Source organism: Oncorhynchus mykiss, chromosome 23 (genome assembly GCF_057628025.1).
Source record: "Oncorhynchus mykiss isolate SJ-2025 chromosome 23, ASM5762802v1, whole genome shotgun sequence".
Taxonomy (NCBI): domain Eukaryota; kingdom Metazoa; phylum Chordata; class Actinopteri; order Salmoniformes; family Salmonidae; genus Oncorhynchus; species Oncorhynchus mykiss.
Genome location: NC_143044.1, coordinates 7,908,329 through 7,930,000, shown reverse-complemented (window position 1 = coordinate 7,930,000; position 21,672 = coordinate 7,908,329). Strand labels below are relative to the sequence as shown.

The window sequence follows — 21,672 nt, the reverse complement described above, 5'->3', positions numbered from 1 at the left end:
TACAACAAACCTACACTCTCACTCTCTCACGTCACGTCATCTCCTAATCTGTACCTCATTTGCAGTGAGTGATTCATTTCCTCCAAATCAGCCCTGCTTCCAACTACAGTTGAAGTCGGAGGTTTACATACACCTTAGCCAAATACATTTCAACTCAGTTTTTCACAATTCCTGACATTTAATCCTAGTAAAAATTCCCTGTCTTAGGTCAGTTAGGATCACCACTTCATTTTAAGAATGTGAAATGTCAGAATAATAGTAGAGAGAATGATTTATTTCAGCTTTTATTTATTTCATCACATTCCCAGTGGGTCAGAAGTTTACATACACTCAATTAGTATTTGGTAGCATTGCCTTTAAATTGTTTAACTTGAGTCAAACGTTTCGGGTAGCCTTCCACAAGCTTCCCACAATAAGATGGGTGAATTTTGGCCATTTCCTCCTGACAGAGCTGGTGTAACTGAGTCAGGTTTGTAGGCCTCCTTGCTCGCACATGCTTTTTCAGTTCTGTCCAAAAATGTTCTATAGGATTGGGGTCAGGGCTTTGTGATGGCCACTCCTATTCCTTGACTTTGTTGTCCTTAAGCCATTTTGCCACAACTTTGGAAGCATGCTTGGGGTTATTGTTCATTTTGAAAACCCATTTGCAACCAAGCTTTAACTTCCTGACTGATGTTGCTTCAATACATCCACATAATTTTCTTTCCTCATGATGCCATCTATTTTGTGAAGTGCATCAGTCCCTCCTGCAGCAAAGCACCGCCACAACATGATGCTGCCACCCCCGTGCTTCATGGTTGGGATGGTGCTCTTCAGCTTGCAAGCCTCCCCATTTTTCCTCCAAACATAACGATGGTCATACAGTTCTATTTTTGTTTCATCAGACCAGAGGACATTTCTACAAAAAGTACAATCTTTGTCCCTATACGGTTTGCAACTGCACAGTCTGGCTTTTTTATGGCGGTTTTGGAGCAGTGGCTTCTTCCTTGTTGAGCGGCCTTTCAGATTATGTCAATATAGGATTCGTTTTACTGTGGATATAGATAATTTTGTACCCGTTTCCTCCAGCATCTTCACAAGGTCCTTTGCGGTTGCTCTGGGATTGATTTGCACTTTTCGCACCAAAGTACGTTCATCTCTAGGAGATAGAACACGTCTTCTTCCTGAGCGGTATGACGGCTCCATGGTGTTTATACTTAGATACTATTGTTTGTACAGATGAACGTAGTACCTTCTGGCGTTTGGAAATTGCTCAGAAGGATGAACCAGACTTGTGGAGGTCTACAATTTTTTTCTGAGGTCTTGGCTGATTTCTTTTGATTTTCCCATGATGTCAAGCAAAGAGGCACTGAGTTTGAAGGTAGGCCTTGAAATACATCCACAGGTACACCTCCAATTGACTGTCAACTAACCTATCAGAAGCTTCTAAAGCCATGACATTTTCTGGAATTTTCCAAGCTGTTTAAATGCACAGTCAACTTAGTGTATGTAAACTTCTGACCCACAGGAATTGTGATAAGGTGAATTATAAGTGAAATAATCGGTCTGTAAACAATTGTTGAAAAAATTACTTGTGTTATGCACAAAGTAGATGTCCTAACCCACTTGCCAAAACTATAGTTTGTTAACAAGAAATGTGGAGTGGTTGAAAAACGAGTTTTAATGACTCCAACCTAAGTGTATGTAAACTTCCGACTTCAACTGTAACTAAAGTTTGTAACCTCTCCCTGCTCATTACAGCTCCGACCAACAGTAAATACAACATTGCTTGTTCCCTCGCGCATACGCACACACAGGTCCCCCAAATGCCTGGCCTCGCTCGTCTTGTGTTCTTCATTAATGTTTGAGTGGTTATTTGATAAACGAGGACAGCTACACCGGCCATGCTCTCTGTGTTAGCAGCCTGTCAGGATCTGTGTACGACAGCTTTCATAACCCAGAGAGCACCCATGACCCGACAGGGGCCAGCCAGCCGGCCAATCACATGATCTTACGGAGGTCCTCCAATGTCATGCTCTCCTAAATGGACTTCTGAGAGACACAGACAGGAAACCACTTTTCACTTACAAGAAACACCAACAGGTAGGTTAGAGGACTTTGTGTATGAACTGGCCTGGCTAGTTGCTATGTATTGATACATTCAACTAAGTAAAGTGTCGGCTGCCACACATTCAACATCGGTCATTCATCTACCGTGTGGAGGGTCTCAGAGAAGGACACATGTAATATGATACAAAGATTCCTCCAGGAGTGAATGTACAGACTGACTAATTCACCCATGATCCTCTTTCAGCACTATTTACTCATCATTCTCCAATGACACAGATTTATTTCGACCACGAGGCATTTGGGCAGTCTGACAAAAAGCAAGTGTGGATCCTTTAAGTAGCCATGCTTTCACAAACTAAAATAGTCCCCCTCTGCTCTACTGAGATGGCAGACTGAGATGGCAGACTCAGGGGATTACCCCATCCTACAGGCTCCTTCCTAAACTTCCCCTTTTCGCCAATGAAGAGTCTCACTTCCTATTTCAGGGGACAAAAGAGGAAATGAAAGGGAGAATTTGTGGATCAGCAAAACATACCATTCCCCATGATCTCTCTCTCTCATTCTCCCTCTCTTTCCTCTTTCCTTCTTGCATGCACATGCACGCACATGCACACACAAACAAATGAACATGATTGAAAAAGCTTTGGTATTGATTTCTCTGTAAAAGAAACCGCTGTATGTTTACACGTGGTTTATTGATTTGAGGCTATACTATAGTCATGTACAGTATCTGTCGTCATGTACAGTATCTGTCGCCATGTACAGTATCTGTCGCCATGTACAGTATCTGTCGTCATGTACAGTATCTGTCGTCATGTACAGTATCTGTCGTCATGTACAGTATCTGTCGTCACTGACATACAGCTGACTGCTTGCATGACCAATCAGCCGAGCTGATTCTACAATTTCAGCACATTTGAAGGAAATAGGAAGTGTGATGACCATCTTTTCACGCACATTACGGCACATGACTCTGTTAGCACAGGAATGTGGTCTAGAGCGAACTAACACCAATCCCTTTTTACCACTTGATGTTTGAACACTTCTGACATCAATCTCAGGTCTTTAAATAAACACATCTGACTGGTGACATTTCTGAGAGCTTCCTCTCAGCCCTGCATCACGGGCCCTCAGCAACAGGAAGTGACACGTGGCTACTGACTCACCGCAGGCACCAGTAGTTTGTTGACCTCCTCCACAGCCCGCTTCAGCTTGATCTCAGCGCGGTTCTGTGCGTCCTCCACTGTGATCAGGACATGCAGGTCCTCGTTGAGGTGCTCCCAGTTGGGTTTGCCGCGGTTCTGCTCTTCCTGATGGGGGAGGAAAAGAGTTCAAAACAAGTCCAGACAGAGGCTGTACTTCATGGGCCGGTTTCCCAGACACAGATTAAACCTAATTCAGGACTAACAGATTCTCATTGGAGAAGAGCTTTTTAGTCCAGGACTAACAGATTCTCAATGGAGAAGAGCTTTTTAGTCCAGGACTAACATATTCTCAATGGAGAAGAGCTTTTTAGTCCAGGACTAACAGATTCTCAATGGAGAAGAGCTTTTAAGTCCAGGACTAACAGATTCTCAATGGAGAAGAGCTTTTTAGTCCAGGACTAACAGATTCTCAATGGAGAAGAGCTTTTTAGTCCAGGACTAACATATTCTCAATGGAGAAGAGCTTTTTAGTCCAGGACTAACATATTCTCAATGGAGAAGAGCTTTTTAGTCCAGGACTAACAGATTCTCAATGGAGAAGAGCTTTTTAGTCCAGGACTAACAGATTCTCAATGGAGAAGAGCTTTTTAGTCCAAGGACTAACAGATTCTCAATGGAGAAGAGCTTTTTAGTCCAAGGACTAACAGATTCTCAATGGAGAAGAGCTTTTTAGTCCAAGGACTAACAGATTCTCATTGGATAAGAGATTTTTAGTCCAGGACTAACAGATTCTCATTGGAGAAGAGATTTTTAGTCCAGGACTAACAGATTCTCAATGGAGAAGAGCTTTTTAGTCCAAGGACTAACAGATTCTCAATGGAGAAGAGCTTTTTAGTCCAGGACTAACAGATTCTCAATGGAGAAGAGCTTTTTAGTCCAAGGACTAACAGATTCTCAATGGAGAAGAGCTTTTTAGTCCAAGGACTAACAGATTCTCAATGGAGAAGAGCTTTTTAGTCCAGGACTAGGCTTAATCTGTGTCTGGGAATCAAATCAAATTGTATTTGTCACATGCGCCAAATACAACAGGTGTAGTAGATGTTACAGTGAAATGCTTACTTTACGAGCCCTTAACCGACAATGCAGTTTTAAGAACAATATGTGCCAAGTAAAAAAAATAGATAAGTAAAACATTTGAAAATGTAAAAAACAAATGATTAAAGAGCAGCAGTAAAATAACAGTAGCGAGGCTATATACAGGGTGTACCGGTAGAGAGTCAATGTGCAGGGGCACAAGTTAGTTGAGGTAACTGAGGTAATATGCACACGTCGGCAGAAACAGGCCCCATATATGATTTGATGGGGGTCAGCGGGATCCGCATGCATGGGCAAATTTACTCACTCCAAAATATCATATGATAACAAACACCTCTCCATAGGCATGGTTTTCATGCCATGTACCACTGCCAGAAGAGTTCTAGAAATCCCAAAGTAAATCCTCCATGTCAGGGAGGCATGTAAGATCCACGGACTCGTTGAACTCGCCACATTCTTCACGAGACCTCACTGAGAGTGGAACGGTTTCCCTCTTGTTTTCCTTTATTCAATAAAGCTAATCTGTTCAGAACGAGGCAAAAAAAATAGCCCCTAGAGTCTCAGGGCTCAGCGCAATAGAACCCGAATTATTGTATCAAACGCAGCGGCTCCTTTCCTCTGGTGAAGGAAAGTCACATCATCATTTTAGCTATAGTTAAAAAAACGACTTCCATAAATATGCTTCCAGCTTTTAAAACAAGAAGTGCGTGTGAGTGGGGTTCCACTGAATTACAGCCTCAATATTAGCATCAAATGTCACAATACAACTCCGACATTTCCTTCTGTGCTTCCTCGCCAGCCCAACACTCCAGAACGAACAGCAACCGCCGGTACCGAGCGGAGGAGAAGAAACATGGTGAACAAACAAAAACACGGCGTATCCGAAACAGACTTTGATCTGCCTAAATCCATGACAACGCAGGAAGACAGGACACACAGTACATGACATCAAAGGTGGCGCTCCTATACAAAGAAGGCTTGCATACCTAACCCAGAGAGAGAGAGAGAGAGAGAGAGAGAGAGAGAGAGAGAGAGAGAGAGAGAGAGAGAGAGAGAGAGGTAAAATTCTAAAACCACCTGAAAGGAAGCGATTCCCAAACCTTCCATAACAAAACCATCACCGGCAGAGAAATTAACCTGGAGAAGAGCCCCCTAAGCAAGCTGGTCCTGGGGCTCTGTTCACAAACACAAACAGACCACTCAGAGCCCCAGGACAGCAACACAATTAAACCCAACCAAATCATGAGAAAACACATTGGAAAGAATTTACAACAAAAAAACAGAGCAAACTAGAATGCTATTTGGCCCTAAACAGAGAGTACACAGTCGCAGAATACTTGACCACTGTGAATGACCCAAAATGTAGGACATCTTTGACTATGCACAGACTCGGTGAGCATAGCCTTGCTATTGAGAAAGGCCGCCCGCCGTAGGCAGACCTGGCTCTCAAGAGAAGGCAGGCTATGTGCTCACTGCCCACGAAATGAGTTGGAAACTGAGCTGCACTTCCTAACCTCCTGCCAAATGTATGACCATATTAGAAACACACATTTACCTCAGATTACACAGACCTACAAAGAATTCGAAAAACAAATCCAATTTTGATAAACTCCCAGATCTATTGGGAGTAGATATCTATTGTAGATATCTATTGGGCAACCAGTGAAGAACAAATACAACCTATATTAATGTTTATGTATTTACCCTTTTGCACTTTAACTATTTGCACATCATTACAACAGTGTATATAGACATAATATGACATTTGAACTGTCTTTATTCTTCTGGAACTTTTGTGAGTGTAATGTTTACAGTACATTTTTTATTTCACAAATGTTTATTATCTATTTCACTTGCTTTGGCAATGTAAACAATAAATCCCCTGAAATTTTGAGAGAGAGAGAGAGAGAGAGAGAGAGAGAGAGAGAGAGAGAGAGAGAGAGAGAGCAATATCAGATCAAGGTTGTTTCTCTGTTGAACTGGGATGAAGCGTGCAGCCTGACACAAACACACACGGTTCTCTGAACACAGACATGTCTGACGTGTGTCTGACGTGTGAGAGACTCCCGGGGCGCCGTGGGTGAGCCGACAGGAACAAAGAAAGGACCTCGATTTGGTTTGTTAATCAGATTTGTCTTTTCGATCTCATCAAGTTAGTTCAGGGAAGAGGAATTTGACTCTTACGTGGACCGCAGTATTTTGAAGTATGGTATTCGGGTGGAAGTATATGAACAAGTATACAGTAAAATGTTTCAATCGAAATCTAACCTGACGCCCCCTTGTTTCTCAGCTCAGTAGCAACAGTGCCTGTACATACTATAAATCTCCCCCGGAAATGATAGGTGTCAAGATGCTTTGATTTACACGTGAATTAAAGATGCCACTGTTTAAAGAAAGACAGGGGTGGGGCTGTATGCCGATAAAGGCCATGGGGGAAGTAGGGAAACCGAGGGGAAAGTAGGGAAACCGAGAAGGAAAGATGAAAGACCCTCTAAGTGTCTTTGTCAGAAGAAAGAGGCGTCTAGTAAAACCTTTGCTCATCCCCTCCTCCTCCCTTCTCTGCTCATCCCCTCCTCCTCCCTTCTCTGCTCATACTTGGTGCCCCCCCCCCCCCCCTCGTGATTTTCCCAAAATGAAAAATCAAGATCTGATTGATACAACAAATCATTTTTCTCACTGTAGCTACAAATGGGAAATTGATGACTTGCGGTCGGTGATTGGGTCCCACTGCCCCTGTATTTTGCGCCGTGATTCAGGAATCCAATGGCTCTTACCAAAAATCACTTATTTGAAATGACATGTGTGGATAATGTGTTGTCAGAAAGACCTTGTGCCAGGGGTTTTATTTTAGAAAGTGTGATAGGCTTCTTGTAACCCGCTGGCCGGCAAATTATGGCATGCGTAGTCATTCTCAACACACTCCGAAGGTTTTGAACGCTTGGATGACCATAGTTCAAACCACAATCATGAACACCCAACTAAACATCAACCACATATTATGTGATTATCTAGGAATCCATCTCAACCGGGAGGAAATACACCGTACAACGGCGATATTGATAAGAGTTCCTCCTCATATTCCCTGGGTATCTACTCTCTCCCGACTTGATTTATCTCCTATTACATGCACCAAAAAAAATGGATCCCCAGCGTCTAGCTGTCACAGACCAGACCACCCACTAACACACCATCAATAACATCCAGGAAAAGCCCGAGCAACACTACCAAAAGAGGTTCAGAGAGGTGGACGGATGTGTGTGTATATGTGGAGGGGGGCGGGGTTGGATCTGACACGGGGTACATCAGAAGTCCGGTGGATGTCGGCTCAACACACACACACACGCACACGCACCCTCCAGTATGAAACAACATGACATGGCAGCAGTCAAGGTGATGTTCTCTTAGCCCTTTTAAATGCCTGCATGTCCAGCTGTGTCCAGCTGTGTGACCCTTCATGTTGAACTCCCTCTGCCCTCTCTCTGTCTATCTGCCCTCTCTCTGTCTATCTGTCCTGTCTCTCTGCCCTCTCTCAGTCTCTCTGCCCTCTCTCAGTCTCTCTGCCCTCTCTCAGTCTCTCTGCCCTCTCTCAGTCTCTCTGCCCTCTCTCAGTCTCTCTGCCCTCTCTCAGTCTCTCTGCCCTCTCTCAGTCTCTCTGCCCTCTCTCAGTCTCTCTGCCCTCTCTCAGTCTCTCTGCCCTCTCTCAGTCTCTCTGCCCTCTCTCTCGGTCTCTCTCTGCCCCTCTCTGCCCCTCTCTGTTTCTCTCTCTCTCTGCCCTCTCTCTCTGTCTCTGCCTCTCTGTCTCTGCCTCTCTGTCTCTGCCTCTCTGTCTCTGCCTCTCTGTCTCTGCCTCTCTGTCTCTGCCTCTCTGTCTCTGCCTCTCTGTCTCTGCCTCTCTGTCTCTGCCCCTCTGTCTCTGCCCCTCTGTCTCTGCCCCTCTGTCTCTGCCCCGCTGTCTCTGCCCCTCTGTCTCTGCCCCTCTGTCTCTGCCCCTCTGTCTCTGCCCCTCTGTCTCTGCCCCTCTGTCTCTGCCCCTCTGTCTCTGCCCCTCTGTCTCTGCCCCTCTGTCTCTGCCTCTCTCTCTTTCCCCCCTTTCTCTCGCTCACCACTGCCACGGACCAGGAACATAATTAATTACCATAAATCCATGGGCCAGCTCTTTTGTAATCCTAACCCAGGCAATAATGCCTCCCCTGAAGGAATCAGTCAGCCCCACAAAAGAACAGTGCGGGAGAACACAGTAGCGCGGGCCAATATGACAGAACAAAGGAAGACTAATTGGGCAGAGTGGAGACAGGGGAACTGAGGAGGGAGGTTGGCGGGGGTCTATGGGAACTTAGAGGGTGGTACAGGCTACTTAGGAAGGTGGGTATATCCTAGCTTTAAAACGTGTGCGTGTGCAAGTGCGAGTGTGTGTGTATGCGCCTGTGTGTGTGAGCGTGCATATGACTATGTGACTAGGTGTGTGTGTGTGTGTGTGTGGGTGTGTGTGTGTGTGTGTGTGTGTGTGTGTGTGTGTGTGTGTGCGCACACTGGCATGTGAACAGCTAAAAGCCATTCCATTATCTCTTCTTGGCACCGTTCCTAATAATTTATTTCCGTCAGTGAGTCACTGTGAAGAAACCGAACACAGCAGGCGCAAAAGGAAGCTAGGTTGAAGACCCGGTTTCTGATGACCCGCTGAGGTTGCTGTAGAATAATGAGATGTAAAGACGGGTCTCTAGTTTCACAATGAGGGAGTGTACCATACAGAAAGGCTTGTCAAGATGAAACACCTCCACTCTGAATCAAAGTTGGGAGCTATTGCAGTGAGTGGCGGCATCTGTAATAGTCGGGGAAAGTGAGGGCGGAGAAACGAGAAGAGAGATTAACAGTGACTGGGCTCCTCATGTCAGTGTAACAGTGTCAACGGTTTAAAGGCAGTGGGTTTTCTTCAAAAGGAAAAGGAATGTACAACTCCGGATACATGGCTCAGTCAGGCTGGTTCAACCTGCTACTGCTGAAAGCTTTTAAGACTGAACATTCTTCTACACCATCTCTCTCTCTCTCGATATGAGGGTCTGCTAAATGACCATTTTCTTTTTTCATTTAACTAGGCAAGTCAGTTAGGAACAAATTCTTATTTACAATGACAACCTACCCCGGCCAACCCTAACCCGGATGACACTGGGCCAATTGTACACCGCCCTATGGGACTCCCAATCACGGCTGGTTGTAACACAACACCTGGAATCGAACCAGGTCTGTAGTGACGCTTTTAGCATTGAGACGCCGTGCCTTTGACCACCGCGCCACTCGGGGAGCCCAACTACAATGTCAATGTAGAGTCCAATCAGAGAAACGCGTGCACACACTGGGCAGGGATATGAGGTTGAGGGTATAAAGTTAGGAGCATAAGAATGTGATGTTTCCTGAAATCCAGACGACTTCTTGATTGTGTAAAAGGGCTCCTTGTCAAAGGATTTATGAGGAACGACACATCCAGGGTCAGGCTGTGTGGCTATTGTTCCAGCACTCTCGTTTGCAACATTCCAGCACAGAACTGGAACTCTGTCGGCAATAAGGATTATACCCCCCTACCCCTCCCCATACGATACCCACACACACACTCCCATACGATACCCACACACACACACTCCCATACGATACCCCCACACACACACACGCTCCCATACGATACCCACACACACACACTCCCATACGATACCCACACACACACACTCCCATACGATACCCACACACACACTCCCATACGATACCCACACACACACTCCCATACGATACACACACACACACCGTCCACATGCAGAATGTACACACACACACACACACACCAACCGTCCACATGCAGAATGTACACACACACACACACACACACACACACACACACACCAACCGTCCACATGCAGAATGTACACACACACACACCAACCGTCCACATGCAGAATGTACACACACGCACGCACACAGAATGTACACAAACACACAGATGCAAACACACATTACCAGTTGGCTCATAAAAGTGTGTTGACAGATGAAAGTCCGTGCGCATAGGATGTGTGCATAGCAGTTTACTTCTCTATGGAAAGGCAAACAAAACAACGCATGTATTTTCATACTCTCGAAGCTTAAACAAACTCGACTTTTGTCCCTACCCAGCAAACTGGAAACATCCCAAGAACATTAGATTCCCATGAAGTTATAGTTAGGGTTTGATCTAACATCAGAAATGCTAATATCAATAATAACAATATCAATAATAATAATAACAACATTTGTTTTTTTCCCAGAAAATGTTTTAAATGAAATATCCTTGGAATGTCCTCCTAACGTTCACTAAAAATGTTGAGCGCAACATCTTCAACAGCCAACCGCAAAACATTCTCCAAATGTTCTCATTCGGTTTCCAGGTATCGTAATAACGCAACGGACCAGTAATGTTTGTAGAACACTCTGCCGCAACAAAATGTGAGAGCAAATAGAAATGGTTCTGAGAAAAACATTATCGGAACGTTCTGCTAATGTTGATGGAAATGTTATTCAAAACGACCCATGACAACAAGCAGGGAAAACTCCCACAACGCTCTCGCAAAGTTATAGTGTGACGTTATGACATGATTGCTCCAATAACATTCCTTAAACATTCTTCAGCAAATCATGTCCGGGTTGAATCCAAATTGGCTCTGAGAAAACATTGCTGCTAACATTAGTGGACATTTCATCCGAGACACCCTACCCAGGTATAGGCTCTCCATTTTATAAATAATCATAAGTGTGAATTACTATGTGGATTATTAATTAATGGACATTTTTGACCCATTTTCCATTAAAGCAAATCAAGTCTGACATTTTAAAGTGGAAATGACAACTTCAGAAGCATTTTAAAACCTTGAATACACCAGGCAGGACAATGTATCCTGCAACTGAGTGGTCAAATTAAGATCCTGTACAGGCCTAACAACCAATACATTTTTTTTTAATATGTATTTTTTTTGTTGCCTTTACTTAACCGGGGGAAACTAATTTTCAAGGGTGCCCTGGGAACAACAAACCAACATAATCAGTATCAAAACAACACTATCAATTCACAATTTCAACACACCTAATATCACATCAAAAACATCAATCAAAACAAATGCAGTTCTCCTTCACCACATTCCTTCGAGACCAGAGAGTCAAGCCTCAAAGTGGCCTGCAGGTTATACCATGCACTAGGGACACAATAACTAAAGCCAATTTTCCCGGACTCCGTGGAGACTTCTAGAGAGCGAGTCGGGTGGTGGCTGGATTTCCAATTAAGAAGTGAGTTGAGGTAGTTAGGGAGTTTCTGGACAACTGCTTTATAAACAAATAGCAGCCCATGTTGGGCCCTTCTGGTAGTCAGACTCCCAGACAACTGAAGTATACAAAAGACAATGATGTGTACAAACATGTTCTCCAATGATAAAACGCAGGGCTGTGTGATAGATTGAATCTAAAGGTTTCAAAACAGAGGCTGCTGCGTGCATGTAGATGATATCACCATAGTCAAGTACTGGGATGAGCAAAGCTTGAACAATCTTCCTCCTGTTTCAAAAGTAAGGCAAGATTTATATCTATAGAGGAAACCGATCTAAATTCTCAGCTGCTTTGTTCGTTTTTCAATGTGTGTTTTAAAAGACAGCTCATCATCAGTCCAAATACCTAAATAATTAAGAGGGACTTGCTCAATTTGGGCCCCCTTCAAGGTGCAGCGACACAGATCTTTAGGGTCAATTTCACAAGACCTGGAGAACAACATAAACTTGGTTTAAACAACATTTGGCACTCAATTAAGATCAGTGGGCGATTCCTGCTGCACTGAGGGCGCACGGGAATAAATAACTGTTTCATCCACATAGAGATGTAGGTACCAGTTATTATTATTATTCAGGGACAAATCATTTATGTAAATAGTGAACAGTAAAGGGACTAGTATTGAGCCTTGTGGCACTCCTTTAGACTGAACTCCATCAGCAGATGTACATTGACTTTTGTTGTGCAGGTCATTTTTAACCAGCCGCAGGCCGCTTGGTCTAGACCACGGGTCAAACCTCATTCCACGGAGGGCCGAGTGTCTGTGGGCTTTCGCTCCTCCGTTGTACTAGATTGATGAATTAAGGTCACCAATTTTGGATAGCCTCCGCAGCAGGAGTGCGTGATTAACCGTATCGAATGCTTTCGACAGATCAATACGAAGGGCAGCGCAGTGCCGTTTTCTGTCTAGCGCATTAACTGTGTAATTTATGACTAGAGAGGCAGCCGAGATGGTGCTGTGGCCTGGTCTAAAGCCTGACTGGTGAGCATTCAGAATGCATTATCCCTCTAAAAAAAAAAGGCTGCAGCTGAGAATTCTAATGTTTTCGCTAAACGTGAACGTTTTGAGATGATAATCATTAAGATCGCAGGGATCGCCACCTTTGTGGAGCGGGAGAACACAAGGGCCGCCTTCCACAGCGTAGGAATAATACCCAAGAGAATGCATAGAGAACATTCCAAGGGTGTATATTGATAACAACAAACAGCCCAGCAAACCTGGGAACATTCCCAGAACATTAGCCAACATTCCCACGATGTTCTAGTTAGGTTTGAAGCTAACATTAGGACGATAACGCCCCCACAAACATTTCAATCGCGTTTTTACGAGGTTGCCTGGGCATGTAATAACACGCTCCGGTGATGTTCTTAGACAAGATGTTGGAGCAAGAGAAGTGGTTACGACGAAACATTGCAGGAACGTTCTGCTAACGCTGATGGATATGTTACTCAAAAACACCCATAACAACAAGCAGGGAACATTCCTCCAATGGTCTCATAAAGTTACAGTGTGAAGACAGCTTGGCTGTCGAAACGTTGGCTATTAAATGTATTGCATATGAGCTCCTAGATTACAGCAGCTCTTCTTAGCTTTTTATAGTTGTGACATTATGACATGGCGGTTCTGATTACATTACCTGGAGTTATTAATAAAAATAAAAAAACTCTCTGGAATATTCCGTTAATGTTGGAGATATTACTACTAACACCTATTGTATGACCACAAACATTCCTGCAAGAATGCCGGGGCAGTGGTTAGAGCATTGGACTAGTAACCGGAAGGTTGCAAGTTCAAATCCCTGAGCTGACAAGGTACAAATCTGTCGTTCTGCCCCTGAACAGGCAGTTAACCCACTGTTCCTAGGCCGTCATTGAAAATAAGAATTTGTTCTTAACTGACTTGCCTAGTTAAATAAAGGTTAAAAAAAATATACCCTGCGAGACGATTGTCAAGTTTTGTAAGGTTATGACATGAAGATACAGAATTGCTCTAAAAACACACTTCCAACGACAAACGGAAGTAGTTCTGAAAGCATTGCTGCAATGTTCTGCCAATGTTGACGTGTAATGTGACATTATTATATGAAGTTGCCAAACTTCTAAAGAAATGGCATCTCCATGTTCTTACATCATTATATTTTATGAGGGTATTGTCCAAACATTGCTACAGCTTTTTTAAAGAATGGTAGTCAAGCAGGTTTGAACCTGTGATCTGCAAGCCTTGTAGGCTACTTAGTCTTAACAGGATCCTAATGTTTCTAGTGGATTTCCCTTCGTACTGAAATTCTCCAATTATGATCCAAACTATGGCTATACACTGAGTGTACAAAGCATTAGGAACACATTCCTAATATTGAGTTGTATCCCCTTATGCCCTCAGAACAGCCTCAATTCGTCGGACTACAAGGTCTCGAAAGCGTTCCACAGGGATGCTGGCCCCTGTTGACTCAAATGATTCCCACAGTTGTGCCACATTGGCTGGATGTCCTTCGGGTGGTGGACCATTCTTGATACACACGGGAAACTGCTGTGCGTAAAACCCCAGCAGCATTGCAGTTCTTGACACATTCAACCGGTGCGCCTGGCACCTACTACCATACCCCGTTCAAAGGCACTGAAATCCGTTGTCTTTCTCACTCACCCACTAAATGGCACACATACACAATCCACGTCGCAAATGCCTCAAGGCTTAAAAATCCTTCTTTCACCTGTCTCCTCCCCACAATCTACACTAATGGATGGGATCATAGCTTGCACCTGGATTCACCTGGTCAGTCTATGTCTTGGAAAGGGCAGGTGTTCCTAATGATTTGTACGCTCAGTGTATGTCTTAGTATATATATATGCACATCTACAGTGCCTTTCAGAATGTATTCACACTCCTTGTTACAACCTGAATTTAAAATGGATGACATTTATATTTGTTTTGTCACTGGCCTACACTCAATACCCCATGACGTCCAAGTGGATTAGTGTTTTTAGACATTTTCACAAATTAATTGAGTAAATAAGTATTTGACCGCTTTGTTATGGCAAGCCTAAATAAATTCAGGAGTAATAATTTGCTTAACAAGTAACATAATAAGTTGCATGGACTCCCTCTGTGTGTAATAATAGTGTTTAACATGATTTTTGAATGACTACCTCATCTTTGTACCCCACACATAAAATGATCTGTAAGGTCCCTCAGTCGAGCAGTGAATTTCAAGCACAGATTCAACCACAAAGACCAGGGAGGTTTTCAATGCCTTGCAAAGAACGGCACCAATAATTGGTAAATTGGTAAAAAAAATAAAAAGAGCAGACATTGAATATCCCTTTGAGCATGGTGAATCTATTATTATACTTTGGAAGGTGTATCAATACACCTAGTCACTACAAGGATACAGGCGTCCTTCCTAACTCAGTTGCCGGAGAGGAAAGAAACCACGCAGGGATTTCACAATGAGGCCAATGGTGACTTTAAAACAGTTACAGAGTTTAAAGGCTCTGATAGGAGAAAACTGAGAATGGATCAACAACATTGTTGAATTTACAGAGTGAAAAGAAGGAAGCCTGTACAGAATAATAATATTACCAAAACATGCATCCTGTTTGCAACAAGGCACTAAAGTAATATTGCAAAGAAAAACGTGGCAAAGCAATTCACTTTCTGTCCTGAATACAAAGTGTTATTTTGGGGCAAATCCAATACAACACATTACTGAGTACCAGTAGTGGTGGCTGCATCATTTTATGGGTGGGCTTGTAATCGTTAAGGGCTGGGAAATTTTTCAGGATAAAAAAGAAACGGGATGGAGCTAAGCACAGGCAAAATCCTACAGGAAAGCCTGGGTCAGCCTGCTTTCAACCAGACACTGGGAGATGAATTCACCTTTCAGCAGGACAATAACCTAAAACACAAGGTCAAATCTACACTGGAGTTGCTTATTAAGAAGACAGTGAATATTCCTGAGTGGACGGGTTACAGTTTTGACTTAAATCTACTTGAAGATCTATGGCAAGACCTGAAAATGGTTGTCGAGCAACGATCAACAACCAATTTGACAGAGCTTGAATAATTCAGAAAAGAAAAATGCGCAAATGTTGCACAATCCAGTTATAGAAAGTTATTAGAGACTTGCCCAGAAAGGCTCACAGCTGTAATTGCTGACAAAGGTGATTCTAACATGTAATCAAGATATATTCATGTAAAAAAAATAATGTATACTAGAATTTTTCTTTGACGTTACACACCATTGTGTGTAGATCGTTGACATAAAATGACAAATCCATTTTAATCCCACTTTGTAACACAACAAAATGTGGAAAAAGTCAAGGGGTGTGAATACTTTCTAAAGGCACTGCATGTGGACCTAACCGCAATCGACAAGGCAATGACTTAACATGATTTTTGAAAACATCCCAACATTACAGTATATAAAGAGGACTAATAGAGTAAGAAATAATGAAGCATACCTATTTTTCTAGATTCACTTACCCTCTCCATTGCAAAGACAAAGACCACGACCTGGAAGGCAGAGTAAAGCTGTCAACAACTTTATCTTTTTGTTAGTCCCATCCCAGTGATGCAATGGATTCATTCCAGGGATAATGCTTATAAACTCCCAGATTCAATCCCTGTTTGTGACTATCAACAAAATATGCAAAAAATATGTTTGTACAGTAAATGTTTATGTGATTCCAGATAATTGCCATATCTGTTTCTACATGGACTGTTGCGCAATTAACTTCCTTAACAGTAAGATAACACATTATCGTTATGGGAAGTATGTCATCAAAATCTGTCCTGTTGTGTACACTCCGTGGCCAGTTTATTAGGTACACCACCCCACATGGCCTTGGCGTGTTATATAAAGCAAGCAGACAGACATCAAGGCATTCAATTACTGTTCAATTGAATGTTAAAATGGGCAAAACGAGTGAGCTAAGCGATTTTGAGCGTGGCACGACCGTTGGTACCAGGCATGTTGGATCCAGCATTTCAGAAACGACTGCAGTCTTGGGCTTTTCACGCACGACAGTGTCTCGGGTGTATCGAGAATGATGCGACAAATAAAAAACATTCAGTCGGAAGAGAGACATTCAGTCGGACATTCAGTCGGAAGAGAGAGGTCGAAGGACAATAGCTAAAATCATGCAAGCTAACAGGCGGGTCACAGACAGACAAATAATGGCTCAGTACAACAGTGGTGTGCAGACCGGCATCTCGGAACGCACAACTCATCAAACCTAGTCATGGATTGGCTATTGCAGCTGAACATTGTTGCTGACCAAATCCAATGGAGCATCTTTGGGATGAGATGCAATGGGCTGTTCGCAGCGTGAATATAACACCGTCCAAACTGCAACAACTACTTGATGTCATGGACCAACATTACTGTGGAATGTTTCCAACACCTTGTACACCCATGCCCGAAGAATTTAGGCTGTTCTGGAGGCAAAGGGGGCCCGACCCGGTACTAGATGGGTGTACCTAATAGACTGGCAACTGAGTGTATACTGTATATCCCCACTATTTTCCTACAACCTAAAGAAATGTTTTAGGAACAATCGTGCATAATCAGCACAACTGGATAGTTTCTGTTTTATGAGAACATTTGTGTCAACCTAACAAATGTTCTAGGAACTTTCACAGAACCAATTTTGGTTTGCTCAGTGTATTGTCCCTGCTGAGCCAGACATGCTGTCTGGCAGAATATATGCCACGAGGAGGCAGTAATTAAGGGGAACCTTAAGATTCAGCACACTAATTCAAACCACTAAGCAATGAGCTCAAGGTTAGCTGCACGGTTAACTACTGTAGTGTCGCTTGGAGACCTGCGGCAATACTGATGCAACAAACAACAAGACTGATATGTATGTAAACTATGCACAGTGTTGCTTTAACAGAGCAACTTGGAAAGTCATTCCCAGACTCTCAGAGAGACGTAGAGAGAGAGAGAGAGAGAGAGAGAGAGAGAGAGAGAGAGAGAGACAGAGAGCGATGTGTAGAGAGAGAGAGAGAGACGTAGAGAGAGAGAGAGAGAGAGACGTAGAGAGAGAGACAGAGAGAGAGACGTAGAGAGAGAGATACGTAGAGAGAGAGATACGTAGAGAGAGAGAGAGACATAGAGAGAGAGAGAGACGTAGAGAGAGAGAGAGAGACGTAGAGAGAGAGAGAGAGACGTAGAGAGAGAGAGAGAGAGACGTAGAGAGAGAGAGAGAGACGTAGAGAGAGAGAGAGAGACATAGAGAGAGAGAGACATAGAGAGACGTAGAGAGAGAGAGAGACGTAGAGAGAGAGAGACATAGAGAGAGAGACATAGAGAGACGTAGAGAGAGAGAGATACGTAGAGAGAGAGATACGTAGAGAGAGAGATACGTAGAGAGAGAGAGAGAGACATAGAGACATAGAGAGAGAGAGAAAGAGAGAGAGAGACGTAGAGAGAGAGAGACGTAGAGAGAGAGAGAGAGACGTAGAGAGAGAGAGAGACGTAGAGAGAGAGAGAGAGAGACGTAGAGAGAGAGAGAGACGTAGAGAGAGAGAGAGAGACGTAGAGAGAGAGAGAGACGTAGAGAGAGAGAGAGAGACATAGAGAGAGACGTAGAGAGACGTAGAGTGAGAGAGAGACGTAGAGAGAGATACGTAGAGAGAGAGAGAGAGACATAGAGAGAGAGAGACGTAGAGAGAGAGACGTAGAGAGAGACGGAGAGAGAGAGAAGTAGAGAGAGAGAGACGTAGAGAGAGAGAGAGACATAGAGAGAGAGACGTAGAGAGACGTAGAGTGAGAGAGACATAGAGAGAGAGACGTAGAGAGACGTAGAGTGAGAGAGAGAGAGAGAGAGAGAGAGAGAGAGAGAGATAGAGTGAGTGAGTGAGAGATACGCACACACAGCCACACACAGTGTCTCAGAGAAGGGGAGCAACTGTGGAAGCGATGTGCGAGTTGAGTAGGCAGTGTGGATATGGGACTAGAGTAGAGTAGATCTGTGTGAAGCCACTCTGATAGTCATAATAACTGTAATAGCCAGAGGGCCTCGGGCAGTTGAAGACAGAGTCTGTCTGAACGCTATTGTAAGGACAATGGCTTGTGTGGTTGGTTATGTTTGTGTGCTCATGTACGTGTGTAAAGCAGAGAGGCAGAGAGGCAGAGAGAGAGAGAGAGAGAGAGAGAGAAAGAGAGACGTAAACAGAACGTTGAGAGTAGGTGTATGTATCTGTGATATTTTTCACCAGCTTATGGTGCCAGCAGCAGCAGAAGGACGAGGAGGCGGCAGTGCCACTACTGCTGCCAGGGACAGACAGTGCAGCCCTCATCTGGCCCCCGTCCTAGTCTGCTGCCTTTATTACCACTGGTCATGGACGCACAATTCATTAAGCTAACCTGGCGAGCCTCCTTCCCACAGCATCAGAGCACACAACAGAACACTAATGTCTGTCACACTGAGAGACACTGAGGCAATCACTGCCCAGCGCTGCTGAGACCCCGCCCACTCTAAGGCTGTAGACACCACCTGCTGTGCCAGGGCTGACCTTACACCAAGCTTTCCACTTCCAGGGCTGACCTTACACCAAGCTCTCCAACGATCGCTATATTCCTATTCTCAGAATTCAACTTTGGTACTTTCAATTTGAACATAGCAGGATTGTCTGTCGTAACTGAGAAAGCCCCACCCGGCGTATGAATGTTTTGTGTGGTTTCGCGTAGCCCTGCTAGAACTGGAGCTCCTAACACTCATCCTATGGCTACGTGAGTTAGTGTGGGAGCGCTCCTGCCTAATGGTTATCTATTGGCTGGCTGCTGTGGTGGTGCTGTGTTTCCACACCGCCTTCTGCATTCCACAAGACCCAATCTGTGTCGGCAGGCATTTGTTTCACTTAAGGAGTGTGTACGCGGCACGAGACAGTACGCAGAGGACAAGGACACCGGCCTCTGCGCTGCTCGGTCATCTAATAAAATACGCGCGGGTAGTGAGGAACCCGATAACCACTGCAACAACAACGCCCTTCAGTCACAGAGAGGCGGAGAGAGAGAGAGAGAGAGAGAGAGAGAGAGAGAGAGAGAGAGAGAGAGAGAGAGAGAGAGAGAGAGAGAGAGAGAGAGAGAAAAGACAGAAGACTAAACAAGTGAGAGGGAAGGAGGGGAAGACAGAGAAAGAGACTGGGAACAGGAGAGATGGACGAACAGAGGAAGGGCAAGAGGGGGTCATTGACGGTGCTTTATGATGCGAGAAAGACCAGTAGTTTTGATTTACCCTGTCGTACAGTTCATCACTAACACCATAGTGGTTAGGCTAAAAAGAGAGCCTCGCCCCGCTCTGTGGTGGGAGATATGATACAGATAGAGCAGCTGGGTTTCTGCAGGATGGCGAGCTGAAGCAGATGTGGAGGGGGGGGCAGGAGACCACAACATGGATATCAGAGACACTTGTTTTATTTTTTCTGCCAGCGCCCCCACTGGGACTCTGTGGAAGAGCTCAGATAACCATCTCCACTAACACCACTTGTCCAAATAGAAGGCCCTGCTTATACAGTGGAAACAAAAAAACGGACCTTTCTCCGAAAAGAGAAAGATGGGAAATAAATAAATGTCTGTGTGTGTGTGTGTGTGTGTGTGTGTCCGTGTGTGTGTATTTGTCTATGTGTCCGTGCGTATGTATGTCTAAGAGGAGCCCCTGGTCCCAGACCACCTCCCAGTGCTCCTCTCCCATCCTACAGGGGCCAGGGTTAGAGGATCACACCGCCCCAACATGGTCACGTTTCAGGGACAGGGCCAGGCTGGACTGGGGGCCCATCTAGCCCCACAGATCTGAGGCCAAGGACAATGTTTGAACACCTGCCCCTCCCAGAGCGACAGTGCAGCTTGGGGGAATGATTGTTGTTTCCCAATAGGAGGAAATATCTGAGATCTTCAGACGGCCCTGCAGACTAGTGGACACACCCTTGGAGGGTAGTAGTACTGCTCATGGACACAGTAGGGAAACACACAGTTTTACACAATGACTGGAGCCTGTATCAATGGAAGGCATCTGAGAAAAGACAAATAACGAGAGAAAATGAAGTAAGGTTTTACTTTGTAAATAGCAATCTGTGTGTGAGGGTGAGTTTATAGTGCCAGAGTGTGTGTGTGTGTGTGTGTGTGTGTGGTCTTGTTCTTCCATCCTCGTGGTGGCCTGAAATCCCCAAAAGTCCACACAAGGATAGTAAAACCAGAAAAGTCTCCCTTGTGGGGACATTTTAAGGTTAAGGGTTAGAATTAGGGTTAGGGGTTAGGTTTAGGGTTCAAATTATAGGTTAAAGTTAGGCTTAGGTTTAAGGTTAGGGGTTAGGGGAAATAGGATTTTAAATGGATATACATTTTAGGTCCCCAAGACCAAACAAGTGTGTGGTTGTGTTTGAGTGTGTGTGGTTGTGTGTGTGTGTGTGCTCGCCTTACCTTCTTCTTGTCCCTCATGGAGCCTTTTCCGCGCACCATGATTTTACATCCTGTCTCTGCCTCCAGCTGCTTGGCTGTCAGCCCCCGTGGTCCCAGGATACGGCCCACAAAGTTAAACTGCCAGAGAGAAACAAACACACACACACACACACACACACACACACACACACACACACACACACACACACACACACACACACACACACACACACACACACACACACACACACACACACACACACACACACACACACACACACAAATTAGAACCTGGGCTTAGAACCAGAGCAGTTCTTCAACATAGTCAACAGGGCACTTTATCATTGATAAGTATGAGGACATAGTAGACAGTTGAAACATATCTGTAATGGAAACATTAACTGATTATCTCAACCCTGACATGTTGAGAAGAGAGCGGGATCAGATTCAAAGATATGGAAACACAGAGAAAGAACGAGAGAACAAGGCGATGATGCAGACGAGGTAGCCCCTCGCTTGACCCTCCCACCTCGCTGTAATCTCACGCCCTCATCACCCGCCTGGCGCTCTTACACAATGACGCTCGACGGCGGCTGAAAAGCAGCCGATATCGGGAGTGTCTTGCGACCAGACGCCGCTGACAAGATAAGGCT

The 21,672-nt window shown here is 44.4% G+C and overlaps 1 protein-coding gene across 8 annotated transcripts in view; it reads right to left on the bottom strand.

The window, feature by feature from the left end:
• LOC110502352 (KH domain-containing RNA-binding protein QKI) overlaps positions 1-21,672 on the bottom strand; it is a 149,771-nt gene that overhangs the window by 34,900 nt on the left and 93,199 nt on the right. For 5 of the 8 annotated variants that reach the window (XM_090216682.1, XM_090216684.1, XM_036959644.2 and 2 more), the window contains 3 exons: positions 21,041-21,157; positions 16,102-16,131; positions 3,216-3,359 (listed from right to left, as the gene is read on the bottom strand). In XM_090216682.1, coding sequence (XP_090072808.1) covers positions 3,216-3,359; positions 16,102-16,131; positions 21,041-21,157 — 291 coding nt within the window. The remainder of the gene's footprint in view (positions 1-3,215; positions 3,360-16,101; positions 16,132-21,040; positions 21,158-21,672) is intronic. The other 3 variants (XM_090216683.1, XM_036959646.2, XM_036959645.2) reach the window with 1 other exon arrangement.